The following is a 26,680-nucleotide window of genomic DNA, read 5'->3' as shown; positions in this document are numbered from 1 at the left end:
GAATACACTGAGTTTGGGGTTCGAGATACCTTATAAAATTCGATTCACAAAATTCGAAATAGTAACTGAGAAACTGAGCAGACCTGTTGAGTGGTGAGGTTTCACCTGACTTGCTTTGCGAAGACTCTTCAATTGTGCATCAATGATCACATGAGGCCTTCCAAATTTCTTTTCCAGTATTGAGAGAGGAACTATCTGACGAAAGCTAGTAACTTCGTTACTCTGGTTGATTGTAGCTGCGCTTACATGGACTGCGTGATTGCCCTCGTCCATTTGGTTTTCTGATTGTAGCAGTCGGTTGTGCTTCGTGATGCATCCACTGATGTCGCACGCATGGTATTTACAATATTTAATTGCATGTCCTTTGCCTAGACATCCGTAACATAAGCGTTGCTTCCTCACTTCTGAGTACCGATCATTCACCCTCACGTTCTTAAATAGTGGACAGTTCCATATTTTATGAGTGTCATCAACTAGCAAACAGTGATCACTTTGCGTTTGCTTCGTTTCTTTCACGTTCGAACTTGCACTGAAGTTCGACGTTTTCGAGAACCGTTTGTCTCTATTTGTTCTTCTTCGGTCTTCTTCTCTTCGCTCTCCCTTGAAATATGAAAACCCTTCGTGAACGAATGCTATCCTAGATAGCCATTTGTCAAACATAATTGGATCAGGCCGATCTTCATCTTTATCATCAACATAGAACCACAACTTCTCTATGAGAACTTGAGGTGGTTTACCTAGTGCCAAATACAGTGTCGAGCTTGATTGCAGAACACCAATCTGCTTGTACTCCTTGAGCACATTCACAAAGGTCGAAACAATAACCGAGGAACTGATCAGACCTATTGAGTCATGAGGTTTCACCTGTCTTAATTTGCGAACACTCTCCAGTTCAGCTCCAACAAAGTTTGTCCCGTTGATGATCGTGTTCGATTTGCCTCTTCGAGCAATAATTCTTATTATTGCGTTGAGACAACTATCTGTGTTCAACTTGGGTACCACTTCTATATGCACCGCTTTCATAGTTAGACAAGTAAAGAGACAACACCATCGCTTTTTGTTTCTGAGCCCAATCTTCGCAATGAAAGGAACAAAGTAGTCAACTTCCACATTTGTGAAGCTTCTAAGCGCTCTTCGGGTAGATCTGCCATTACTGGTGCTATCGTTTGTGCTCTGCCTTTTCTGCAGTTAACACACTTGTTCTTGATTGATCTTCAAGCGTTCCGTAAGCCTAGGATCCACATCTTCTGCTGAACGAAGTTTCTTACATGCTCAGTGCCTTCGTGCTGATTGTCCTTGTGCTCATTTCGCAAGAATAATTCAACCGCATGATGTTTCCAATGTAGCAAAATTGGATGCTTTGCATTGAAGTCCAATTGAAATCTGTCTATTCTGCCTTTGGCTCGAATAACGCTTTCATCATCTAAGAAAGGTGAGAATTGTAGGATTTTGCAGCATTTTGGAATTTTCTTTTCATCTCTGAGAGATTTCATCTCTTCACCAAACTGTTCTTGCTGTAGTAACTTGAAGATGATTGACTTTGCTTTTCTCTTTCTTCAATGCTGACTACAAGTGTTGCTGGTTTGTGTTTGTTCACTGCTCACTGTGCGTATGCCACTGTGTTCACTAGTCTGTTAAAGTTACTGAATCGTTCCCACTGAATAACAGCTTTCTTCTCTTCAGCCTGTATCATGAAGACTGACGAGGGTATATTCTCTTCATCTTCAACTTTCTTGTTTGTACCTCCGCACACTTGTAGACTATTATCAGTAACAGTCCATTGTAGTCCTAGCACTGAGGATCCCTCTTTATTGGGTTCCACTTTGACTTGCTTCGTGTTGCTGATTGACTTCAAGTCTTCTGGGATTGCTTCGGTAACGGCATCACAGTTGCTTATCCACTTTTTCAACTCAATTCCATGTCGTGAGAGAAGAGGTTGTACTTGATTGGAGACCTCAATTGCTTCTTCAGGGGTTTCTACTGATTTGATGAAATCGTCGATGTAGAATTTGCATTGCCTTTGCTGCAATCGAATACTCTTCTTCGTTGTTCACTCCCACTCGCTTGAGAGCATAGTTTGCACAAGTTTCGGAACTTTTAGCTCCAAATACATGACGCTAGTCTTCGTATATCTGAACAGGTTCATTTGCTCTTGGACGCCATAAGAACCTCAAGCAACTTCTATCCTGTTCGGTAACTAGCACTTGTAGAAACATCGATTCGATGTCAGCTATCAGGGCTCTTGGTCCTTCACGGAATCTGAATATTGTTCCAATTAACCCATGTAGCAGATCAGGTCCTGCTAGTAGCTTATCCTTTAGGCATACTTCTTTGTACTTTGAGGCAGCATTGCAAACAAGTCTTACTTTGCCAGGCTTGTTTGGGTTTAGCACTGGATGGTGTGGCAAATATCATTCTTTCACTTCGGACTCGTCCAATATCTTTATGTATCTTTTTTCTACATCTGTATCTATTGACTGTTGATAAAAACTCTTCAGGTTAGGGTCTCTTTGGAATCTTCGCTCGAGTGAGTAAAGGTGACCCAAGGCTGAGCTGTAGTTGTTGTTCGATAGGTTTGACTCTGGTTCAGTCCACAGCATTCCCACTTCGTACCGCTCGCCTGTGATTTGCGTCGTACTCTCTAGCATCTTCTGTGCCTGCAATTCCTTCTTTGACTGACTGACGACGTTGATTTTGGAAGCATAAGTTTCTATGTCCCAAAAAGTTTGGATACTCTCAGCCACTTTCACCTCTTCAGTGAAGGCGAAATGACAAACATTTTGTCTTCTCTTGCCCGTCATGGGTCCACTGACTACCCATCCTAGCTCTGTTAAAACAACGAAAGGTTCGCTTCGTGTTCCTATATTTTAATTCAATGGGCGTTGTAGCTCATAAGCATCTTGACCAAGGATGATGCCAACTTCCATTTAGTTAAAGCTTTTGTTGGGTAGAACACTCAAGTGACTGAAGCTTTGCTTCAGCTTGTTGTAGTTGTAGTTTTTGTTCTCCAAGGATATTGACGGGTGTGCAAGCACTTCGATTGAATGCACTTTTGAATGTAGTACCTCTATTTTGAGAGGAAACTTTTCTGTCTTCAGATCGTTTTGTTCCATATATGCCAGCTATGTTGTGCGTCACATCGGTATCTTGGGTTCGTAACTTCTCTTGCACGCTTTGATCGATGAATGAAACCGTTGATCCACTATCGAGGAAAGCATATGTGTTCAGCCTGTTGCCACCGCTCTGTATTGAGACAGGAACTATCTGAAGACAGCTGGTAACTTCGTTACTGTGGTTGATTGTAGCTGCGCTTACATTGACTGCGTGATTGCCCTCGTCCATTTTGTTTTCTGAGTGTAGCAATCGGTTGTGCTTCGTTATGCATCCCTTGATGCCGCACGCATGGACTTTCTAATCTTTAATTGCATGTCCTTTGTTTAGACATCCGTAACATAAGCGTTGCTTCCTCACTGGTGAGTACCGATCATTCACACTCACGTTCTTGAATAGTGGACAGTTCCATATTTTATGAGTGTCATCAACTAGCAAACAGTGATCACTTTGCGTTTGCTTCGTTTCTTTCACGTTCGAACTTGCACTGAAGTTCGACGTTTTCGAGAACCGTTTGTCTCTATTTGTGCTTCTTCGGTCTTCTTCTCTTCGCTCTCCCGTGAAAGCTGAAAACCCTCCGTGCACGAATGATATCCTAGATAGCCACCTTTCAAACATAATTAGCTCAGGCCAATCTTCATCTTTATCATCAACATAGAACCATCACTTCTCTATGAGAACTTGAGGTAGTTTACCTAGTGCCACATACAGTGTCGAGCTTGGTGGCAGAACACCAATCTGCTTGTACTCCTTGAGCACATTCACAAAGGTCGAAACAATAACCGAGGATCTGATCAGACCTATTGAGTCATGAGGTTTCACCTGTCTTAATTTGCGAAGACTGTCCATTTTTGCATCAATGATCACATGAGGCCTTCCAAATTTTCTTTCCAGAATGCTCCATGGAGCACCATAGAACTGTCCAGAATAGCTCATTCCAGAGATTGCTGACCTTGCTGTGCCTGTCAGTAGAGTCTTCAGATGGCTCATCTTCTCTGAGTCTGGTATTGGTCGTTGATCTGCTGTAGCAATGAACATACTAGACCACTCCAGCCATTCGAGAGGGTTTCCGTCGAAGTTGTTCAACTTCAGCTTTGGTAGGTTACTACTACGTGAATAGCCAGTGCTGTATAGTAGACCAGCTCTGGGTGAAACGTCTTGGTCTTCAACAATTGAGGATCGGTTTCGTGAGCTGCGATATCGTGAGAATTCACTTCAGGGGTTGCTTCGAAGCGAGCCGTTGATCGTTCTGGTGTTAGAAGGTTATCGATCCTACTGGCCCAGTCTGAGACATCTCTCTTTTTTAGGGCCCAATTGAAGGGTGATTTGTCTCGAGCCCCAGTTGATTGGAAACGAGCATCACCATTCTCTAATGCTGTTCTCTTCACTTTGCGCTCTAGCTCACGCTCTTCCTCCAGTAGTTGATGCTTGGTTTCCAGTTCCTTCATTTGCATTTCCATCTCTAGCCTCCTCCGCTAGAACCCTGCCTGTTCTAGTTGAATCTTGGTTTCGAATTCGATATCGAATTTCTTCATCCTCTCCTCTCGCCTTTGCTTTGCTGAAGGTGTTTCCGAAACATTCTCAGTCTCTTGGCCACTTGCTGTTGCTCCATTTTGCACTGTTTAAGCAACTGGGTTGTCTGCTGGATAGTTGTTATTACTCTCGTTGTCGTTCACTGCTTGAGTTTTGTTGCTTTGTTTTGCATTTATTGCTGGTTGCGTGCCTTTGCTTATACATGCAAGCCAATGATAGTCCAAGCTTGCTTTGCACTTTCTTGCTTTTCTCAGATGTTCTTCAACGAAATTAGCTTGATAGAGCTCAAGCTTGTTTTGACGCTTCAGTTGCTTGGGTATTTTTTCCTCTAGAAGGTGAACAGTAATGGTAGAGGACATTTTGTTTGTTGGGTCGATCTGAATCTTCAATTATTTTGTAGCTAATCCCTGTTTCAGTGTTATCTTCTTCATCTAAATCTTGGAACTTCTTGCCGTATCTTTGAGCTGTTGATTGACGCTCTTCTCTGCTGGTTGAACTCGAATTGTTTGTTGCTGTTTGCCTTGCTTGTTCCTTTTAAGTGAGGTCAACTCGCACACCTTTCGCTCTGACTCAATGGCGTTCCGCTGTTGATTCGATTGATTTTCTTTGGGGGGTGCCATCGGCAATCTCTTCATCAGATTGGACAGCAGTTTTACTTTCAATGTCCGGGTTGGTGGAACAAATGAAATGGCTACTCTCCTATTAAAGTCAAGGAAAATTTTCCACCTCCTAGTTAGTCTCAGCGGTCTCAAATCTGTCCGGATGTTGGGTTTTTGCAGTTAAATTTTGTGAATTGTACTATCCACTATACTGTAGATTACTGTTGCATTACTTGTTGTTCAATTACTCCTGATAACTAGTTGCTCAGCTTTGCTGTATAACAAACTTGTTTCTCTCAGAATAACAAGATAATTCAAATTGAAACAATCAAATTTTTTTGTTGAGTTTTTGTTAATAACTCAACTTATAATTCGAAACTGCAAAATCCCCTGTGTCCAGTTCTAGATAACTGTCCTAGCTACTGGTTAGGGCAAATAGTTTCCGTCTCCCATTTCTTAATTTCTTCGGAGACATTTTCCTGATAATCAAAAGTAACAGAGGTAGCCAAATCAGCACTTTGTGCCTCTAACTGCACTAAACTGCTCAATAACGCAATCAGTGAACTACGCTAGGCTTCGTTAAAGCCAGTAAGAGAAACTGACTTTATGCTTTGCACAAAGTTTCTCTTACTCAGGAACTTCATTCCTTAGTAAGGAAGTTTTGAGAATATCAAACTTAATTCTATTTTCACAAGTCAAAGTAAAGTTAAAACAGTACAATCAATAATATGATAGACAGAAACAAGATACGATAACAAGTAATTTACCGCTCAAGAAAGTGTGCTTCAATACTCACTGTATGTCAGTTTAATAAGTCAAAATTAACGAGTTTCAACTGATTTTTGGTAGTTTTTCAAGCTCTATTTATACTGCCGTACATGTCAAAATGGCATCGCTGATTGGTTGTAGATCACTATGTCGTAAGGTTTTCTGAATACACTGAGTTTGGGGTTCGAGATACCTTATAAGGTGCCCCGCACTCTCTGAATTGGTATGAAAATCGTAGTATTCATCGAATCTGGCTTACCAAGTTGGGTATCTCTTGTGCCATTTGAGTTAAATTCGTGTGATTGTGATCACTTGAATACGTGGCAATAATAGCGTAGTTCGAGTTTGAGTTTCAGTTTAATTTCATGTATGACGATTGTGTACTATTATTAGTTGCTAAATATAAAAGTTGAACAAAGTGAACAAATCCGTATGGCTTCGATAGAATGTAGCATTAAATTTCGCTCTTCATGCTATTCTAGCTTTAATGCTTGAAATGGTCTTGAAGCGCTATTCAATTTGGTTATTGAGTTAGTAAGCTCAGCCGCCACATGTATGATCATCAATAAACCGTCAAATTCGTTTTCCAAGTATCCGGCTGTCACATTTTCACTGGCATTTTGGGATAGTTTTATATGCTTGCCATATGTTCAAATGTTCTGAGCAGATTGAATGGACTACAGAAAACCTGAAGATGAAAACTCAAATAGCCATATCCACAAGCGATCTTGGGATATACACTAGGTTTTCAATGTAACCAGCAGTGTAAAACAAATTTTTCCTCTTTCCACTGACTTGCATTTAGTTTTGCCCACATCTGCCTTTTTCTCATGAACGCTGTTCAACCAAAAGCGACCGAGAGTTTTTTTTGAGTTTCCGGTTCTTTAGTTTCCCATCATTTGCCGCATTTTTTTTCACTTTGATTCACAAAAAGCTTTAAATCTCTTAATCCCTCTCGCCTTTTGTTTTTCTCTATCTTGTCTGTCGCATTTGCTCAAAAAAACAGGCTAGCTTAGCTTTCCCAGTCCCACAAAATGTTTAAAGGGTCCCAAAATAAGAGTTGGTGGTTTTGGTAGACCTATATGTATTAAGTTTTCAGTGGCCTTCTCTATCAAATTTATTAAATTGTGGTTCGCTTACAAAAATGGGTATGTAATTTATGAGCATGACATGTGCCAGTTTCACAAAGTGGGCATCTTACCAATAAGGAGCTCATTTGAGCCCTTTTGAGGGACAAATTAGCTTAAAAATAACGTTAAAATAAAGAATTTTGGATGTAACTACAAATCATATAAATTGTTATGGCAATAATGTTACAATATAAATACATAAAGCCATAAATACATACCGGTATAGCATTAAATACCGTCATCTAAGATATCACAGGTTAGAAACTTGACTTAAGACAATGCTAGACCAAAAAGTGATGTGAAAAGACCCCTAATAAAGACTGCTGGACCCAAATAGCCTCTGAATTGATTTTATTAGCAAACATGCAAACAGAATTTTAACAAAAAATACTGTCAAAATATTGAAATACATTGAGTCTGATTTCCAGCCGTTAAGCAGATTCATTTATTCCTCATTAGCAAACGTTGAAAACTATCATTAATGAGAAAAAAAGTGCTAAAACAATCAAATGACAAAACGTAACCGACTAAAGTTAAGTGAATTGAGTGCGGTGAAGAGTGAAGGGGGCAACAGGGGTGTCAGGGAAAGAATTAGACTGGGTTTAGGGTTGTAACTTGCCTAAGATCCGGCGATTTGCTCTTAAATGGCCGGCGAGCAGATGGTTGGCGTCGGCAGTAGAATTGCTAGGATTGCTAGGATTGTGGCTTAGGATTGCTGGGGGGTGACGTTGGGGTTGGACGAGAGGGGGAACAAATCGCCAGGTGGATGAGGGCTGATGAGTGAGGGTGTGTGTGTGTGTGTGTGTGTGTGTGTGTGTGTGTGTGTGTGAGTGTCTGTGTGCCTGGGGGGTCAGATTTATAAGAATGAGGGTAATTAGGGGGTCAAATTTATAAGAATAAGAACCGCCCATGATATTGTTCACCCAAAACAGCTTTGGTCAATCAAATAATTAGAGACTAGTAAAGCCTCTAAGTCTTCAATTCACTGAAATTGTTTTGAGAAGACATTTTTAGAATGTTAAGGGCGGCTCTTATTCTTAAAGTTTGACCTCCTCAACCATCCCCCAAACCCACACACACTCACATACACACTTAATACCATCCGTCTCAACCACTTAGTGCTCTCCGGGTTTTGCTTGTTTTTCCCCTTTTTGAGGAGAAAATTTGAAGTGGTCAGACAAAAAATTGGTCTAGCAAAAAAACATAACCGACTAAACATCGGAAGAATTGATCTCGAACCACTAGTGGGAGCTCTGATCAATTGCAGCCTGCTTCAGTCGGGGGGGGGGGAGGGGAGGGAGGAGAAGGAGCCTAAATGGGACTAAGAAATTCAATAGTGGGCTTCAAATAACCGCATTAGAGGTTAACATGTACCACTATTAAGATTTACAGTAAAAAATGGCACTAGTTCCGGCGCACCTTTCATTTAATTTTTAGTATTAAATTGCCGCCAATTGAGTTCAGCTGCTTGAAATTGTTATTGAGAGAGAATATTAGATCACGCGAAACGCAAAAAGTCAAGGGCGTAAAAGTCACTCGAAAAGTCAGAATTGGGATCTATTCTGTTTCGGCCCCCAGTGTTTTTTTATGAGCCACAGTTACAAATTATATGTTGTTATATAGCACGTTACTATGTAAGAAAATAGCACGTGCGCCTGGAGGTTATAAAAAATTTATCCTAACTAAGCTGGGGTGGGGCAAAACAGAATAGATCCCAAAATTGTCAAGCGAAAATTTTGCATAAAAAAGACACAGACGCTCACAATAATTGCTATGAACTTCGTTCAAAAACAATTAATAAATGAAAAAAAGACTGCAGGTCTAATATAATTTCTGAAAACTTGATTTGAGCGCAAATAAAAAAATTAACAATAATCAAAATTTTGTTAATTATTGTTCTGAAAACAGTAAGGGTCCAATTTGTCAAAATCAGCCGCAAGGAACAAAAAATGAGAGCTGTCATAAACAACATTGATTGGAATTATAATGAAAAGTATAAAAATACTAGCAAAACTCCAAAATTAACTTAATATTTATGAAAAAATGGCGTTAAGTCATGAAAACCACTACCTATGAACTCAAACTTTTCCTTAGATTTCTTTATGCTGTACTGCAAAACAATGAGAATCAGTCATTAATGACACTAAGTGATAAGAGATGAAAAAAAGTTACGGTCAAATGTGCAAAAATTAACTTTTATGAAAATAAATAGTTCTTAAATGATACAAATCTAAATAATATGATACATGAAAGTAAATAGTGTCGATTTCTCACTCTACTCTTAAGGTAGTTTGAAAAAAAGCACACTTCGGACCTACTCGCTTTTCGACACACTTGAAACCTACTGACTTTTTGACTCCCTTCACTACGCCAGTGTGACAAAAATTACCACTCCAATTTGACTTCTCATTGTCGGAAAATGTGTGAAAAGATCTTATGAAAAAGACAACGCACCAATAAAGCATATCCTTTCGAATTTAGAAGAGGTGAGCGCGCCTAAATATTATCTCTGGGGAGTCTACGGCGGCTGTTAAAAGCTTTTCAAATATGCAAAAAAGCAGACTTCTTAAAAATAATTTTTGGTTGATTCATGGAATGACCATGCTCAACAGACAAATTGTGCTGAGCTTTCAAAAAGATTTTTCTCAACCCATGAAATGGCCCTGCTGGACCCAAAATTCTCATGAAACAATACTTACCAAACAACTCTTGATAATATTTTATATTTTCTCTCACTTGTCAATAATTTCCGCAATTAGTTTTGAGTGCATTTTAAGGCACAAATGAAAGGAAACCTAATTGTTAAATAGATAAAAGTCCCTCAGCTTACTATTTGCGGGTCTAAATGACTGATTGTCGCTTGGCAGTTACTCATATCACTGCTTGTGAAATGTTTTGGCATCACAAACATATTCGAGATCGAGTTTCACTAAATCAAATTTCAGGCAAAATGAACTTTTATCTAGAAAACAGTGACAAAACATTGATTCGTATTTTAAACCATTTAGTTAGTAATGAAAGACCATGCTTCAAAATGCCCATAAAAGACTTTTGCTCGACCCATCAATTTTCCTAGACTTCAAGGAGGAAACTCGACTGTAATTTTAGTCGATTAAGGCCCTCCCCACAATAATTTTTTATAAATCAGACTTAAACCTCTGATTTTGTACAAATAATATTTCCAGCAAACATCAATGAAAATCTTGCATTATAGTTCCTCGGAATCTAAGCCCTCTTGGATCTGCGTCAACATTATGCTGTAAATAAATTTTAGTCAGTTTTGAAATTATGACTGCTTTGTTTTTGGCTAACCCGGGATGCGGCCCCCGGCCGGAGTATGAGCTTGTACTTGGAGGTGCGACTTGATTCCACGGCACGCCTGATTGAGCTCTACTGTGTGACTGCTGCATCATGGATGTCGTGGGACCAATGGATGAGGACGGTCGGGGTGGCATTCCTTGAGTCTGGTATCCACTACTCAAGTCCAGTCCACTTTGACTCCCACCAGTAGCCCCAACTGTAGAACTGCTAGCTTGTCCTTGTTGCCTAGAAGTTTTTCCGGTTTCATGACGAAATATTTCAAAAAGGTGAGATTTCAGATGACGTTCAAATTCGGAAACTAAACAGACGACAGGATCGCCGAAAAATAGACGCGATAAATCTTGACCGTCACTGGAAAATTCCTTGTCATTGTTGGCTATAATTTTTTAACAAACTAGAGTGACATTTTACAAATAATTATTTCAACTCACCGAAATCACCTGGGAAACGTTCTTTCTTTTTCTTAGAGAAGCATATAGGCTTTACAATAAATCTATGAGCCTGCAATTCTTTTTCAAGAAAATTGTTTGCTTCTCGACCACAACAATTTTAGAATATCATCACAATCAAGAAACTGTCCAATATTGACTGCCAATTAAATTTTATAAGCTTTCAGTTGACAGAAGCTTCTGTGAGCTGTGATAAAGATAAACCGACTAACGCCGGATGAATTGCTCTCTAACGACAGTGGCGGGGGGGGGGGGGGGGTTCGGGGGTTGGGAACTTAAATTTAGTTTAGAATGTAGCTTACAAAATTTTTATGGGTTTAAAAAGTGTAAACGGTTTCAGCAATAAACTGATCAAGTATTACAATAAATTATAAAGATCGCAAGAAATTAAACTCGGTTAAAGAATTATTAGATTTGCAATTATCAGGTTTAATAAATACGACCACAGAGTTCATTTTTCATGTCAGATAATTTTTGCGGGACAAAAATACAGAATTACTATTCAGAGAAAATAACTGACTAAAGTAGGACGAATTTCTCTCAAACGATTAGTTGAGAATTTATTGCTCCCTGCTTCAAATAGGAGGCTTCAAATCACGTCATTAGAGGTTATTATATGCTACAATAACAGCTAATAAAAAACATGGCCGGCACATTGCTGGAAAATAGCCGCGATAGACGCTTGTGGCGTTACATGAAATGAAACAGCTACAGAAATAAATAGACAGATCGACCACCAGTCCTTTAATAGACCACTAGAATTTTTGGTTAGCTTCGGACTGTCATTTTTATGAGACACATAAGCTTTATAAGGAGAAAGCCCTAATAGGGCTCTTCAAAATTAATATTTGAAATCAAAAACTCAAGACTCTAGTAATCAAGAATCATGGCATATATGTTTGGCACACTATTGACCTTTAATTAGTAAATGTTCATATTATTTAAAATTCCATAAGTGAGTTCAGATGTCATTTTTTTGAGTGAGGTAAGTCATTTAAAAAGTCAATTTCAAGAAGTCAGGGTAAGACGAAAAAAAATCTGTTAGACGAATTAAAAAAAAATTAGGACCTCAAAAATGGCCGCCTGGAATTGCTGACGCGGCTATAAATTAAAGTGAAAAAATGGCATCAATTTTGTCGGACTTTTCATTTGACTTTTGTTAGTTAACTGCCTCATACTGAGTTTAGCTGCTGAGACTTTTGAATGAGAGAGAAATTTAGATCATGCAAAAAGAAAACGGTTAAGGGAAAGAAAACGCGCAAAAAGAGCTTGAGGCAGGAATCGGAATTCTTGTGGCTTTCCATAGAATTGAAACAACTAAGGAAATTAAAGAGACAGGTGGACCACCAGTCCAATAAAATACCACTAGTTTTTTTGGGTTAGATTTGGACTGTCATTTTCATGAGACACATAAGCTCTATAGGAAAAATTTATAATAGAACTTTTTCAAACTTAATCTTCTCAATCAAAAACTCAAGACTCTATAATCAAGAATTAGGGCATTTACGTTTGGCACTACTTGGATGCACACTATTGATCTTCAATTAGTAAATGTTCATAAAATTTAAAATTCATTCACTGATTTCAGAAGTCATTTTTTTGAGTGAGGTAAGTAACGCAGTTGACCTAAAAGCAGAACAAATGACGTCATGTACACAAATTTTAACTGCAACAAATAGAAGTCACTAAAAGTTAATTCCAAGAAGTCAGGTCTTAAGAATCATTGACGGAGACAACGAATTAAAAAGAATCACGATGTCCCCAATCATAGCCGCTATCGCTTCGCGGCTATTATTGAAAAAATTGCCTTTTTCAGCATACACCAATGCCGTCCAGACGCAATCAAGAAAAACAGTTTTCGTTTCATGACAAAAAATCGTCTTTTAGGAATTTTTTTGGATGTTAGAGCAACTTTTACCGCTTACTGAATTCAGGACAGTTTTCTGTTTGATAACATTTGTTATGCATTTTATTCATTTGTATTTCAAAATTTTGATTTCAGTTGAGAATCATAGCACTAAGTCCTTTTTTGTTAACGCTTAAATATAAATTACATTTACTTTGTTACGGGATTTCAATATTTCTCAGAGAAAAATTTTGTCAATTTGAAAGAAAAGTTGAACCTAAACCATCTATTCTTGAAACTTTTTCTAATATTTGTCATTTTGTTCCAATATTTCTGCATTGTTGTATTTTTAAAATATGATTAGAATTTCATAACACTTCATCATTTAATCCTTACTCCAATCGTAGCTTTCCATTGGTTGGAAAGCTGCGATTGGAGTAGCTTTCCTAAACTGATCCTTTCCTGGTTGGTTTCAATGCTTTTCTGTACATTTTTTTACCGTTTCTTTTTAGTTTAATGGTTGTATTTTGTTTAAAGAGAAACAAACAACTAATAGGACCAATAAAAACAGGACAATGAATATCTATGTTTGTAATTGCTCAGTGGAAGTTTGTAAACGCGCAGTGGGAAGCATTTAAGGCTTAAAATAATAAGAAAATCATTTTTTCATGAAATCTGAGGTTAATTTATATACAACTTGAGAAACTATTTAACAACAGAAGTTTTTTTAACGGACAATGCACCTATGTGAACGAAACGTCAAGAAACCATCTACCTGAATATGACATCTGCCTTCATAAATTTCTTTAACATGCAATTTAAAATTTTCTTTTCTAATATGAAATTTTTCTGTAAATTTTTGGAAAAATAAGTACTAAAGTTGTGAGCTGTTCAAGAAATATTCAGTTCCATTCCAATTTGAAAGAGAACTTGTTGAGTTCGTTTGACCCGTTATTAAATACTCGGACAATCCTGTTCGGACCATTGAAAGACTGACAAATTCTGAAACTGCAGAACGCTGAATTAACTTCTGCGTTGATTAGGTACTTTGTGATAAATTTTTGTGCAGAGTTGAAGCAATTTTAGCATTACCGCAGGGCTCAGTGCAAACATAAATGGAAAAAAGTTTCTTTGTATGTGAGGCCAAGACGCACTTCAAAAAATTAAGAGTCTTGCCAGTCCTAACATTTTATCAGACATTTCAGTTATAGAGATCTTAGTAGCAACCCAAAATTGTATCTCTCCAGGGAGAGAGTAATAAGCACAAGAAAAGATAGATTTTGGTTAATAGTTGAAGATTTAGGGAAACTGGGAAAATGATTTTTCATTTCAGAAAAAAACACGCTATGGTTACTCGAAAAGTTGTAGCCAATCACTAGTAGTAGCTGGTAAATAAAATCTTTCCATCAGAAATCTTTTTTATTAAGTGCCAAAATTTCAACTTATTAAACTGTATTAAAATTAAACCCTCAACACGCGTTGTTAACATGACTGAAAGTTTGAAGAACAGAAATCAAGCATGGGACTCTCTACAAGCTATTCATCAGTAAAAGTGTTAATAATGAGTTTTTTGGTAGATAAAGAGTGTAGATAAAGGGTAGAAGGACAAAAGGCCTTTCTCAAAACCAAACAAATTGCTCACAGTGAACAATGGCAACATTTTTTGGAGGTTATCCACACCATAGAAAGCTTTGTTTTTCAATAAATGAAACAATCAACATCTATCAAAAGATGGAATGTTTTTTAAGAATATAAGGAAGCAACAATCGACCAAAAACAGGCAAACAAAACTTTTCTGAGGAGAAATTAAATTCTTAGATTCAGATTGTGTTTGGACCAGTAAGAAATATTGTGCACTAAACACCGCTATCATGGCTGCAAAATGAAATAGGGCTCAAAATGTAGTAGATACAGTTGAGGTAATAACAGTAGAGAGATATTTTCGCGATTATAGACTTAATTTTCTAGAAAAAAGGTAAAAGCCTACTTGAAAGATCTGCTCCACCATGGCTTGAACAGTATCGCAACAAAACATTTTTCTTTTGGTGAGAACGCAAAGTTCAGGTGATGCCGATAGCAGCCTGACAGCAAAAATTCAGCGAAGCCAAAGCCAAGAAAATAACTTATCTACTTCCTCATAGAAAAGTTAAAGAGCATACTGGAGCATGTACAGCTAAAAGGAATCAATAAAGTGTCATCACGGTTGCTGAGAAATACGAGTTGAGAACTAAGACAATATGTTGAACCGAATACGTAAACTTATTGATGAGGACTAGCCAATTCCAGACATGGAGCCGACCTTCCACAGCATCCATGGGCTAATTAATTCGGAATAAATGACTTCTATTAAAAGTAAATTGACAAAGAGGCAAACAATGTATGCACAAAATACACATATACAAATCCAAACATGCAGATTTTATCAGGTTTTGAAGAATTCTTGTTGCAGTTTCCGGATTTGCATTGAAACTAAGCTCAAAAAAGGAAAAAGGGGTCTTGTGATTTTCTATGATGAGTCAGTTTTTGTAACTTTCCATGATGTGTCAGTTTCTGTAATTTAGTGGGAACAGGTGACAAAGAATGCGTGGAATCGGGTTACGAGTACTTCAATGAAAAAAGTCTAGCTCAAAAGACCAGATTGCAAGAATTTCAACTATACGCTCAAAGTCAATAGCTAATATCAAAACATTACTTTTGAAACAATACTTAGGCTAGTGAACATTAACGAAATAATAAAGCACAAAATTACAACCCAGATGCCACACCATCAAACGGCATAAAAAATATCAGTTTTCGTGGAGCACATTGCAACAAAATTTTTGACGATACAAATAAAACTATCTTTGCAGTAAAACACTTGCACTGCCTAACAGTTTTCAAAAAAGCCACGGTAATAACAAAACGCCAGTAAAAAACAATTAGCGGATTTTCTTCTCAAATTGAACAATCAATGACCGAAGTGTCGAAAAAAATGTCTCGGGTGGAAAAGAATTTAATTGGGCGAGAAGCACTAAAAATAGTGTTGTTGTCTCACGGTTCTATTATATCTTCCTTGAAGATGATTTACACTTCAACCGGACAACAAACAAATCCCTGATGAAAATAATGTGAAGATAACGTTAGCAGGAGTCCTAATATGGGCAAAGGCTGGGTTGGACTTTAACCCCAAGTAGGCTCCAAGAGAGCAGATAACTCATCAGATGCTTTGAGCAGAATGTTTTTAAGAAGAGTTTCTTAGCCAGAGAGCAGAGAATCTCGTGGCTCAATAGGTTTTTTTGCGTCCCTCAGGCCCAAAATGCACCCATAACAAAAATATTCAAAAAATGGAAATCCACGTTCTTATTTAAAAATTAATGAAGATTTTTTAGAATAAGAGCGATTCAAAAGTGTGAGGTGTGTGTGTGTGTGTGTGTGTGTGTGTGTGTGTGTGTGTGTGTGTGTGTGTGTGTGTGTGTGTGTGTGTGTGTGTGTGTGTGTGTGTGTGTGTGTGTGTGTGTGTGTGTGTGTGTGTGTGTGTGTGTGTGTGTGTGTGTGTGTGTGTGTGTGTGTGTGTGTGTGTGTGTGTGTGTGTGTGTGTGTGTGTGTGTGTGTGTGTGTGTGTGTGTGTGTGTGTGTGTGTGTGTGTGTGTGTGTGTGTGTGTGTGTGTGTGTGTGTGTGTGTGTGTGTGTGTGTGTGTGTGTGTGTGTGTGTGTGTGTGTGTGTGTGTGTGTGTGTGTGTGTGTGTGTGTGTGTGTGTGTGTGTGTGTGTGTGTGTGTGTGTGTGTGTGTGTGTGTGTGTGTGTGTGTGTGTGTGTGTGTGTGTGTGTGTGTGTGTGTGTGTGTGTGTGTGTGTGTGTGTGTGTGTGTGTGTGTGTGTGTGTGTGTGTGTGTGTGTGTGTGTGTGTGTGTGTGTGTGTGTGTGTGTGTGTGTGTGTGTGTGTGTGTGTGTGTGTGTGTGTGTGTGTGTGTGTGTGTGTGTGTGTGTGTGTGTGTGTGTGTGTGTGTGTGTGTGTGTGTGTGTGTGTGTGTGTGTGTGTGTGTGTGTGTTTGTGTAAGTTATCGGCTAAGTACATTTCAATTTTTCAGTTTTGTTATTGCGTTTGAAATTATAAGGACTAAATGGTTCCGCTCTTATCTGTCAATAATCCGTAGAAATGTTTGTTATTTCTGTAATTTAATGCGCCCAATACAAGTAATATTGGCGCTATGAAAGATTGACAAAAGCATATTGTTTTGCTTTCAAGCGCTGTTATACTTCATGAACTGGATCTTGTTTAATCCTGTTTCAATGTAAAAGTATTGGCATTTAAAAATTGGAAAGTTTTGTTAGCCTAGAATCAACAAAACCCCATTTTATTTGTAGTATTTGGCTATGCATCGCGGGCTATGGCTGCATGAAGCAACATCCCGTGATAATTGATATGATTATATCATAACCGAAAATGGGACTACTCTATTTCATTTTTTGACTTAACCCTATATTGATGTTAAGTTAATGCTCACATCTTATCTTAATATGGAGAACTATGGTCAATGAGATAGAGACAGACCATAAGAAGAAAATGAGAAAAATGTTATTTTCTTAATGCTGATTGGCTATCATTTAAGCATTGCATATAGCATTAGAGCAATGAAGAGTCAATGATTCATTAAACAGAGTTAAAAATCACCAAAAGGTTAGAACTTGTTAGAACTTAGAGAAAAACTAAAGATGTATTTTTACTGTATGACAGACGATACTCTTTTGATAGGTGGAAATGGTGGCCGTGATGCGGGTGCTTGCACAGGACGGCGTTTTGGAGTCGATGTCAAGGGTCCGGGTTGGCTACCAGTCATTTGAAATGGATCATGTGGTGGGCGAACTGGTGAAGCAGAAATATTTTGCGCTGGAACTTGCTGTGGTACAGCAACATTTGGCGGTTGAATTGACTGAGCTTGAACATTTTCCGCTGGAACTTGCTGTGATGCCGGATTATTTTGTGTTGGAATATATCCAAGAGGACCACGTTGCCCTGGAATCTGCCACTGTTGAAAACTTGGCACTGTAATTTGTTGGTGGGCTTGAACATTGCGCTGTGGAGGAGGATATACTATCGGCTGTTTCTGGGCCCCAATTGATCCCTCAACCTACAATACAAGAAGGCAGAGTGATATAATAAAACATATCCATCTAACGTCCATTCTTGGCTGATTTTTTAACCAACGAAGCAGAGACGGGGAAAATTAAACAGGGCAATTTATCCCAGGTTGAGGTCCCAGACTGAGCCATAATTGGGGATGAAATAAAAAAATAGGGAACCATTTTGGACAAGTTTTTAATTATTTGCAAAAAAGTATCCGCGCTCGATGAGGCTTAACTTTTTCGATCACCGAACATTGTTTTGGACACGAAATCGTCAATTTTAGTCCAATTGTGCTCATTTTTGTTGGGTATGCTCCACTTTAGCCATAATCGGTGATGAGTTTAAAAAATTGGACTGACCGAACCATTTTGGACTAGTTTTTTTTGGACTGATCAAATCGTCAATTTTAGTACTCATCGTCAATTTTTGAACAGACAAAAAGTCTGGACATAGGCATTTTTGAACGCACGAAAGTCTGGACATAAGGCCCTTTGAACGCACAATAGTCTGGACATGAATGCACAAATTATCAATTTTGGAGCGCACGAATTTTCTTTTGGAACGCACGAAAGTCTGGACATAGGCATTTTTGTATGCAAGAAAGTCTGGACATAAGGCCTTTTGAACGCTCGATATTCTGGACATGAACGCACAAATTATCATTTTTTGAGCGCACGAATTTTCCATTGGAACGCACGAAAGTCTGGACTTTTGAACGCACGATGAACGCACGAAAAATTTTGAACGCACGATAGTCTGGACGTAGGCACTTTCCGTCTGAGAGGGTCTGGACATAGACACTTTCCGTCTGGGATGGTCTGGACATATCGACTTTCGGTCTGGCACCTCAACCTGGGATGCTTTGTTATTCAAAACTTGATAGATTCTCAAATCAAGACAGAAATGTATATCGGTGAAGTTATGAGTAGCAGGGCGTTTTATTGAGAAAAATGGTTGAAGTTTATATTTAAAGAAAAATAGCGAAAGCAATTGCTTGAAAAAAAAATCAAGCAAATGCAATTTCTTAAGCGGAAGGAACAATTTCAACAGATAAACATATAATTTTGCTAAATAGCGAAAAAGTCTATGAAAATAAGTTTTATCCTAGATTTAAAATTCGGCCACTTTCAATCAACACAGCAACCCAAGGAAAGGAATGAACTAATGATCAGATCATCAACAATTTTATGTGAGCAAAAGGTTTCTGATAGTGAACACATCTTATGACTCTACGCCGCACAACCAAATTAAAAATCTATGAAAAAGATTTCTCTTCGAAAACACTTTGCGCAGAAATTATCAAGTCAAGTCAATTTTACTGAACTACCATGTTGACACTATGCATTTTTTGCGAATTAGTAGAAAAAGTTGTGAGAGGGACCAAAAATATATCTGCCAAATATCAAAATGTCTTTGAAAATTAGTGGCGACAAAGTTAGATTACGGGACCATATAAAAAAACTGATAAGCTATTTAATTGAAAGACAATTTCATAGTTGAACTAATTTAAAGGCTGACAAAAAGAACAGCAACGCAAGTGAAAAACAAATTAAGTCAAGATTCACCAAACATTTAAAATTGTTTTTAAAAATTGGATTCTCAGCTTACAATTGACCAAAACACTAAAGCCAAAAGGTGAATAAAATGACGCCACAGTAGTGAGGGTAAGACACAGGACAACGAAAAAGCAATCACGAGCCGAGTCAGAAAACCACTATTAAAAAAAGAAATGCTCAGATGTACTTTTAGTTCCTTGGAAAGCAAATGGAGATGTCAGACTGTCGATAGTAAGACTGCGGATCAAACTGATAAAAATAAAAAAAAGTTCAGCCACTCCTGGTCAAAAGGCAGAAACAAAACAGATTACTCCATTAAGCATGTTTCAACTTGTTTTTAACGAACCAAAGCAGAAAAGCCGTCAGATTTTGACAAGTGAACAAAGTAAGGAAAAAATCTTTCTGTGTTCAAAAAAATTTAAACCTCAATCATTCCTCAAAAAACATCATTTAAAAATACTACGCTAGAAGAGCTTTCTATGATACCACTGCACAATAAAGATGTCGGTCCGCCAATTTTGATTAAAAAAAACAGTTGAGCATGCATAGGTATATATAACGAGTTTCCCTTTCCCTATGTGCGATAGCAAGTAAAGTGAAACCTATCCGACTAACATCGAGTGAATTGGCGAGTGCGGGGAGGGGGTCAAACTTTCAAGATTGAAACCGCCCTTCACACGGTGAAATTGTCTCCTCAATTGGTCTCCTTGTTGTGAATCGCTTTTCTAAGTGACTGGTAAGGCGTAAGGCTTTAAAAGAACTTAATGCCTTCTGGACGTTACTAGTTTATCCCATTTTCGAGGACGAAAAGTCTAATGGGTTGTACGAAAAATCGGTCAGAAGAAAAATTGCGTAATACCGCAGGACTAATATAATTGCTACCAATAGTGCACCCCAAAAACTACCTACCAGCAAAAAAAATTTGCAAAGAAAATTTAAAATGCGTGTAAGCGTTGAAAAGTCGAACAATTGTTTGAACAGTTCAAAGTATCTGTAGAATGCCCCAATGGTTAATAAATATTCCCAGCAGAAGGTGGCATATTTTCTTTGTCAAATCCATTGAACTACTTTGAAAATCTCGCGAAAAAAATCTTAGAGAAGGTTAAGTGACTGTGTCGTTTCTTACTAACTCTCAACAAAAGTTAATAGCTCTCCACTTTAATTTTTATGCTCAGCAGATTGGCCTAAACAAATGTTTTTTACAATAGGTGTATTGGGGTGAAAATTTCCAGACCAATTGTTTTCACAATATATACTGGATATTCAATGGAACAATCGGCCATACCAGTGACCGTGCATTGATGTTTGCTATCTCTTGTTTTATATGCTCCTCGTCATGCTCTTCATATAAAGGGGCGAAATTCTTGGCAAAGAAAAGTTGACCAGCCCCAGATGTGCCATCAAAGTATCTAGCAGGAGCATCTCGGCAATTGTCCTTTTCCTTCCAGTTATATCTCCAGAAATTGGAATAGTCTGTTATATGGAACTGCTCCACCCCTACCATATCACAAACAATGCCCTAGCGACGAGAAAACTGCAAACTTAAAACTTGCAGGAATTCCACAAGAGGCTCCTGAAGATATCAATCTTGGCAAAAAATACATTACGATGCAGAGGTATACCCAAATCGTTTGGGCAGATATGCCCGATGCGTGTATGTCGTGTTCGTTTTTACTATGTTAATACATTGAAAGTGGAACAATATTGCGGAAAATAGGTACTTTAGCAGAAACCGGCAAAATGGAAGGGAATATCGTATCCCGTGTTCGCAAAAGTGTCCTAATTTTAGTCGCGAAATACAAGTACAAACTTAATAACCTATTTTCGCGCGAGTTGTATCACGCATCCGCTCCATTTATGTATCGATTTTTCGCACACAATGTAGCTCGACTTCGCATATAATCCGCAATTAAGACTAACTTAATTACTACTTATTTAATTAAGCCTAACTTATTACTACTAGTAGTACTTTATTACTACTTTATTACTACTTATAGTACTTTATTATTACTTACTACCTATTAGTACTATTTATTACTACTTATTAAAATTGGCCAGCCCCACATTGATATACAAAGTCTTTGATGTGCGAGGGATTTTTCGGAAAATAATCAGTTTTTGTGGTTGCATGTATTTAAAGCACTTTGATGCTTTGAAAGTTTCAATTAAATCTTTATTAAAGTGCTTATTGCATGCTCAAAATGCGCGCGAATAATAGATACCTAATGTGAGCGGAAACGTGCTACAAGATTTGTTACCTACTTTTCGCACCGAATGTACTTTATTATTACTTACTACCTATTAGTACTATTTATTACTACTTATTAAAATTGGCCAGCCCCACATTGATATACAAAGTCTTTGATGTGCGAGGGATTTTTCGGAAAATAATCAGTTTTTGTGGTTGCATGTATTTAAAGCACTTTGATGCTTTGAAAGTTTCAATTAAATCTTTATTAAAGTGCTTATTGCATGCTCAAAATGCGCGCGAATAATAGATACCTAATGTGAGCGGAAACGTGCTACAAGATTTGTTACCTACTTTTCGCACCGAATGTTCTTTTATTTCGCAAAATTGGCGGAACCCCTTTTGGGAAAAGTAAGATACAAAGGATGTCACCTAAATTCGTTCATTGTATTTAACTAATTTTCGAGCCAATTTTACTAGCGCGGAAATTTTGGGGTATACCTCTGCATCGTAATGTATTAGTCACGGCTCTAATGTTTGAGTAAAGGCGTTGAACGGATTTCAGAACTCAAATCGATAGAAAAAATTTTTGAGATCATTTTTTAATATCAAATCTTTCTCTACATCATTTAACCCCTCAAAATGTTTCATCTCAAAAAATGTTTTCCTAGAACCCTGGGTATCACTTTGTTTGCGAATTGTAAATTATACCGAGAATCGAAATCGGGGTCAAATGAGGGGGGGGGGGGGGTGAAATAAAAGTGGGACGACCTTCTTGACACCTGATTACAAATTTAGATCACTCTGGGGTGGAAAACAGTTCCTCTGAATGCGGCGTAATTCATGTACATCTCGACTCCTGTTATCACAAATCCAGCTGGAAGAGCATAAAATTCTGTTCCGGGACTTTTTTGGTACCAGCTTGGGTGAACAAAAAAAGGAGCAAAATATGTTTTGTGAGTTTTGTTTTCGTCCTGTTCGTCACGACTTCTCATTTTGTTAATCGCTTGAGTGAAATGCAGAGGTCCCCGCTGGTACTCCGAAGTATCCCTCCACCATTCCACAGCCAGTTCGCCAAGGGGACTCAATCTCGGTATAAAAGTTCCGGGGCAAATACCGTACCATACGCCCACTCTCAGACCAGATCCAGGCAGCTGTTCTACCGGCAGAAAGTACATATCACGCCAATTTATCTTCTTCATACCAAATCCTTTGTTCACAGATTCAGATAGTGCTTCCGACGAATATGTTACACGTCGCGTACTTGGAAGTCTGATTGTTTTATGGGTATTTCCTGTTGTCGTGTCAACCCAATAAAGACTATCTAATTGCTTTCAAATTTTAAAATCTCGTCTCCTTTCCATTATTATAACATATACCATATTTTGATCAAGAAGTGCAAATTCCATGTGAAATTAGTAAAGTAAAATAAAATATGGCCAGAAGATTGCCAGAAAGTAACAGCCGTTGATCCCATTGACCGGCGTTAGGATCGAAACAATTAGAAAAGAAAACAGAAAAATGACGACCGCCAATTTATTTTTCTGTGTCCAGAAGTGCTCTAAATTGATTGCAATTTCATTGCATAAGATTCGATGATTATAGTAAATCGGCCCCTAAAATTGAAGACAATAGGCTGAATAATAATAGCAATTAGCAGTACACTCTAAATAATTTTGATAATTTATTTCACCAGGTCTTTGAACTTTAATTCAGCGCCCGGGCTTTATTGGTTTTTCTTGATCTTAAATGCCTAAAAGTAAAAGCAATAACTGGAAACATTCCATCATAATTTTTTCTCCAAAAACGAGGGTTGTAAATGTCAGCGACAATAACAGCACTTTAAAAAACTTTTGACACTGCATATCCTTACAATGCTCACATCATAGAGCAACTTATCCGAAATCAATTAGACCACGAAACACAAGAAAATACTTAATTTTGTTTTAAGAAATCAGACTTTTGTTAAAAATTTGATGTGAAAAATACTATATAATTATATACAAAATCATAGACCAAATCATACCATTAAACGTTTGAGTAGAAAAAAATCTTTTCAAAGTTGTTTTAGGTGAAAAAAGAACAAAAGAGCCCCAAACATTAAAACGATTCCACAAAATTGTTGTAAAAGTTATCAAAGGTATAGATAAATTAAACTAAATGAAACAAATTTAGTGTTCTTATTGGAACAAAAATCAGACCATAAGAAAAGAAACAAAAACAGCCACACTCAAAGTTCGACCAATATCGTGCCAAAGTGTAGCGAACATGAAATTAAGTTAAAAGCGGGTATAATTATAAGCGGCGAAAGTGCGTGTATGTAGGCCCCATAGAGAGCGAGTAATTAGGACATTCTAATTAAGATAATTATACCGTAGCTTGGTTGAACTATTTTAAGCACTTTGCTGAAATCAAACAAATGGACCCACAAAGTGTTTATCAAAACAAATGTTAGCATAGTTCAAAACTGGATAATCTAAATGCGTATCGGTTTATTTTAAATAATAAAAGGCTGTCAGAATAGATTCATGAGACAAAAAGGAGAACTGATTAAACTGAGTTGTATTCATAAACAAAATAGCCTAGTTCGGGAGTGTAAAATGGCTAGAACTAAAAATACAAAGAAAGTCGTAAAAGAGCTGAAACTTTCTCCATACAGGGGAAATCGGAGTCAAACGTCCTCTGAAACTGACACCGCGCCCCCTCTTTCTGCCCCAGCCTCACTTTTCGAGCCGGGATCATCTGCAGTACAGGCAGCAACTGGTGGGGAGCTAAAAGATAACGAGAAGAAACGAATAAAAGATACTAAATTCCAAAAGAAAAAGAAAGTAAAGAAAGTCAATCAGCGAATGGCGGCAACGGGGGGAATTGACTTGGCCGAATTGGATAAAAGGGACCACAAAATGGCCTCTAAAGAGCGCTTGATGTTTGAACAAGAAGAGAAAGATGGGGGAGAGTAATAAAAGGGAGGCAAAACTGGACTTAAATCAACAATTTGTATGTCTATATAAGTATTAATTTTCCTTTCAAGCCTTTGTTTCATATCGCAGCGGTATATTATTAGACAATGCGGTGTACCCTCCATTAACTGGAATTTAAGAAATATGCCGCCTCGAAATAATCCCTTGTGAGTCCAAGTTAGACTGAGGTAGTAAGGTTGTTAATCGTAGCCAGAGTCATAATATACATAAATATTAATACGGAAGCGTCAAGCAAATAGTCTAAGGTATGTTGTATTAATAAATTTGACGTCCTCAATCCCTCTAGATAAAATTAATTTGCCGGGTCTGTTGTAAAGTTGTTTATCGGACCCAGTTCGTAGTTTGACGAACAAATTTTCGATTTCACCCGCTTGCGTGCGTTTTCCCGTAATAATGGTCGACAGACAGGCACTAATGCAATTGTATTTAGGATGAGCAATGTCTATTGCAATAGGCTCGTATTGCGAGGAGTCAAATTCAGGGCAGCTAAAAACAATTGGGCTTTGTAATATATGTAGTTTTTACTCGGAAATGGATTTTCTTACCTTTTAGAGTATTCATAACAGTACCTTCTCTTCTTCTCTAGTCCCATCTCGCGACATACCCAATCGAGGGTTTCTGGGGGGATAAATTTCATTGGTCCCATAGTGTGACGGTAGATTATATTATCATTGCAAGTAGAACAATCACGAATAACCGTTTCGCACCATGTCTGAAGATGCATAAACAAAAATTTTTGTCGAACTAAGGGTCTTAATTTGTCTCTGGACAGGTGATTATTGGATCGATGTGTCTCGGATATCTTCGCACGAGCATTTGAACGATGTAGTACCTGAATTTCGGAACCAATCAAGTACAAATGACCTTTTTTTGTGTACAATTTTCGGCTTCGGCGGCAAATACTACTTTTCTCGACACAATGACAATTCCAGGGGTAAACCCCTGATTGCAAGTACAGGACAATCTCGAAGTATGTACGACTATCCATTTCGACAGAATATTTATTCAAGACTTTGTAGTAAGGACGATAAGCTGAGGACTGAAGTTTACTTGCGAGAATGTTTGTTTAAAGCAAATGAAATGTTCACCTTTTCACTTTATGAAAAAACCGTATTTTCATCTAGCAGATCAAAACCGCACCCCCATGGAGGGTTATATTCAGCGGACTTTTACCAATTTTTAATGTCAGGTACACCCAATGGTCTTTTCAGGCTGGTATAACTTTCGGGCAAATCCGACCACCCAATCCCTATTTATTAAAACCTGAATTAGGGTGACTTGAAGGTTTTCGGTATTTTGAATGGAAAATGGACTGTTTGAGTATGATATAAGGCCAAGTAAGGCTTGCAATGGGTATCAAGTCTAGAGTAATATAGCAGATGATCATAGGAAGGGTTTAGGAAGTTGTGGGAGAAATTTATTAGCATTTTGGAATAAAAATAGGCAGTTTTCACTAAAAATAGTTAACATTGAAACGGATTTAGTAATTTCTCGAAAAGTTGAAGTCGGTTTGACCTGAAAATTGGGAGATAGACTAATTTGGGTACAAGGAATCTGATTTAAGTTCAGATTAGACCCCCCACAATTCTGCACGTGACTAGCGCACGCCGCCGGTGCTGCGGGACGTAAAATTTGAATTGCTCGTGGAGCATTGGTAGCAGCCTTATGATTTTAGGAGGGTTAGTGTAACTTTTCAAGGGCTTTCTATTGGTCCAATTTTAACTTTCGGGTGCGACCGGAAGTTGGTGCTTCGGGAAAACCCGAAAGCCGAAAACCGGAAATTGGCCTTTTTGAGCTGCCGAATGACTTTGAAATGGTAATAATATGATAAACTGAGACAGTTAGTAACAAAAAATACCCACTCCGGTCAGTTTTTACGAACTCGGATTTTTCGGGTTTCGGCGCCCACGACTCGTTAAAAGAATTCAAATTGCAAACGACTCGCAACGGCTAATCAGAAGGTCATGAAATTTGGCAGGCAAATTGGTGGCACCCTATTTTTACTAAAAAATTTTACCCGAAGACGTTTTGACTACAACTTTGCAAGTTATTGGGTTTGGATTTTGAGGTCATCCGGGAGGTCGATGAAAAATAT

General features: G+C 38.0%; 1 protein-coding gene across 4 annotated transcripts in view; it reads right to left on the bottom strand.

Annotated features, from left to right (window-relative positions):
- The window catches only part of LOC142338391 (uncharacterized), a 102,603-nt gene that overhangs the window by 18,178 nt on the left and 57,745 nt on the right, over nucleotides 1-26,680 (bottom strand). For all 4 annotated transcript variants that reach the window (XM_075388139.1, XM_075388143.1, XM_075388140.1 and 1 more), the window contains 4 exons: nucleotides 22,430-22,898; nucleotides 20,702-20,891; nucleotides 17,461-17,864; nucleotides 10,454-10,687 (listed from right to left, as the gene is read on the bottom strand). In XM_075388139.1, the coding sequence (XP_075244254.1) occupies nucleotides 10,454-10,687; nucleotides 17,461-17,864; nucleotides 20,702-20,891; nucleotides 22,430-22,898 (1,297 nt within the window). The remainder of the gene's footprint in view (nucleotides 1-10,453; nucleotides 10,688-17,460; nucleotides 17,865-20,701; nucleotides 20,892-22,429; nucleotides 22,899-26,680) is intronic.

This window comes from Convolutriloba macropyga, chromosome 4 (assembly GCF_964194025.1).
Source record: "Convolutriloba macropyga chromosome 4, txConMacr16.3, whole genome shotgun sequence".
NCBI classification, from domain to species: Eukaryota; Metazoa; Xenacoelomorpha; order Acoela; family Convolutidae; genus Convolutriloba; species Convolutriloba macropyga.
The sequence above is the reverse complement of the archived record's forward strand: the minus strand, read 5'-3'. Positions and strand labels throughout refer to the sequence as shown.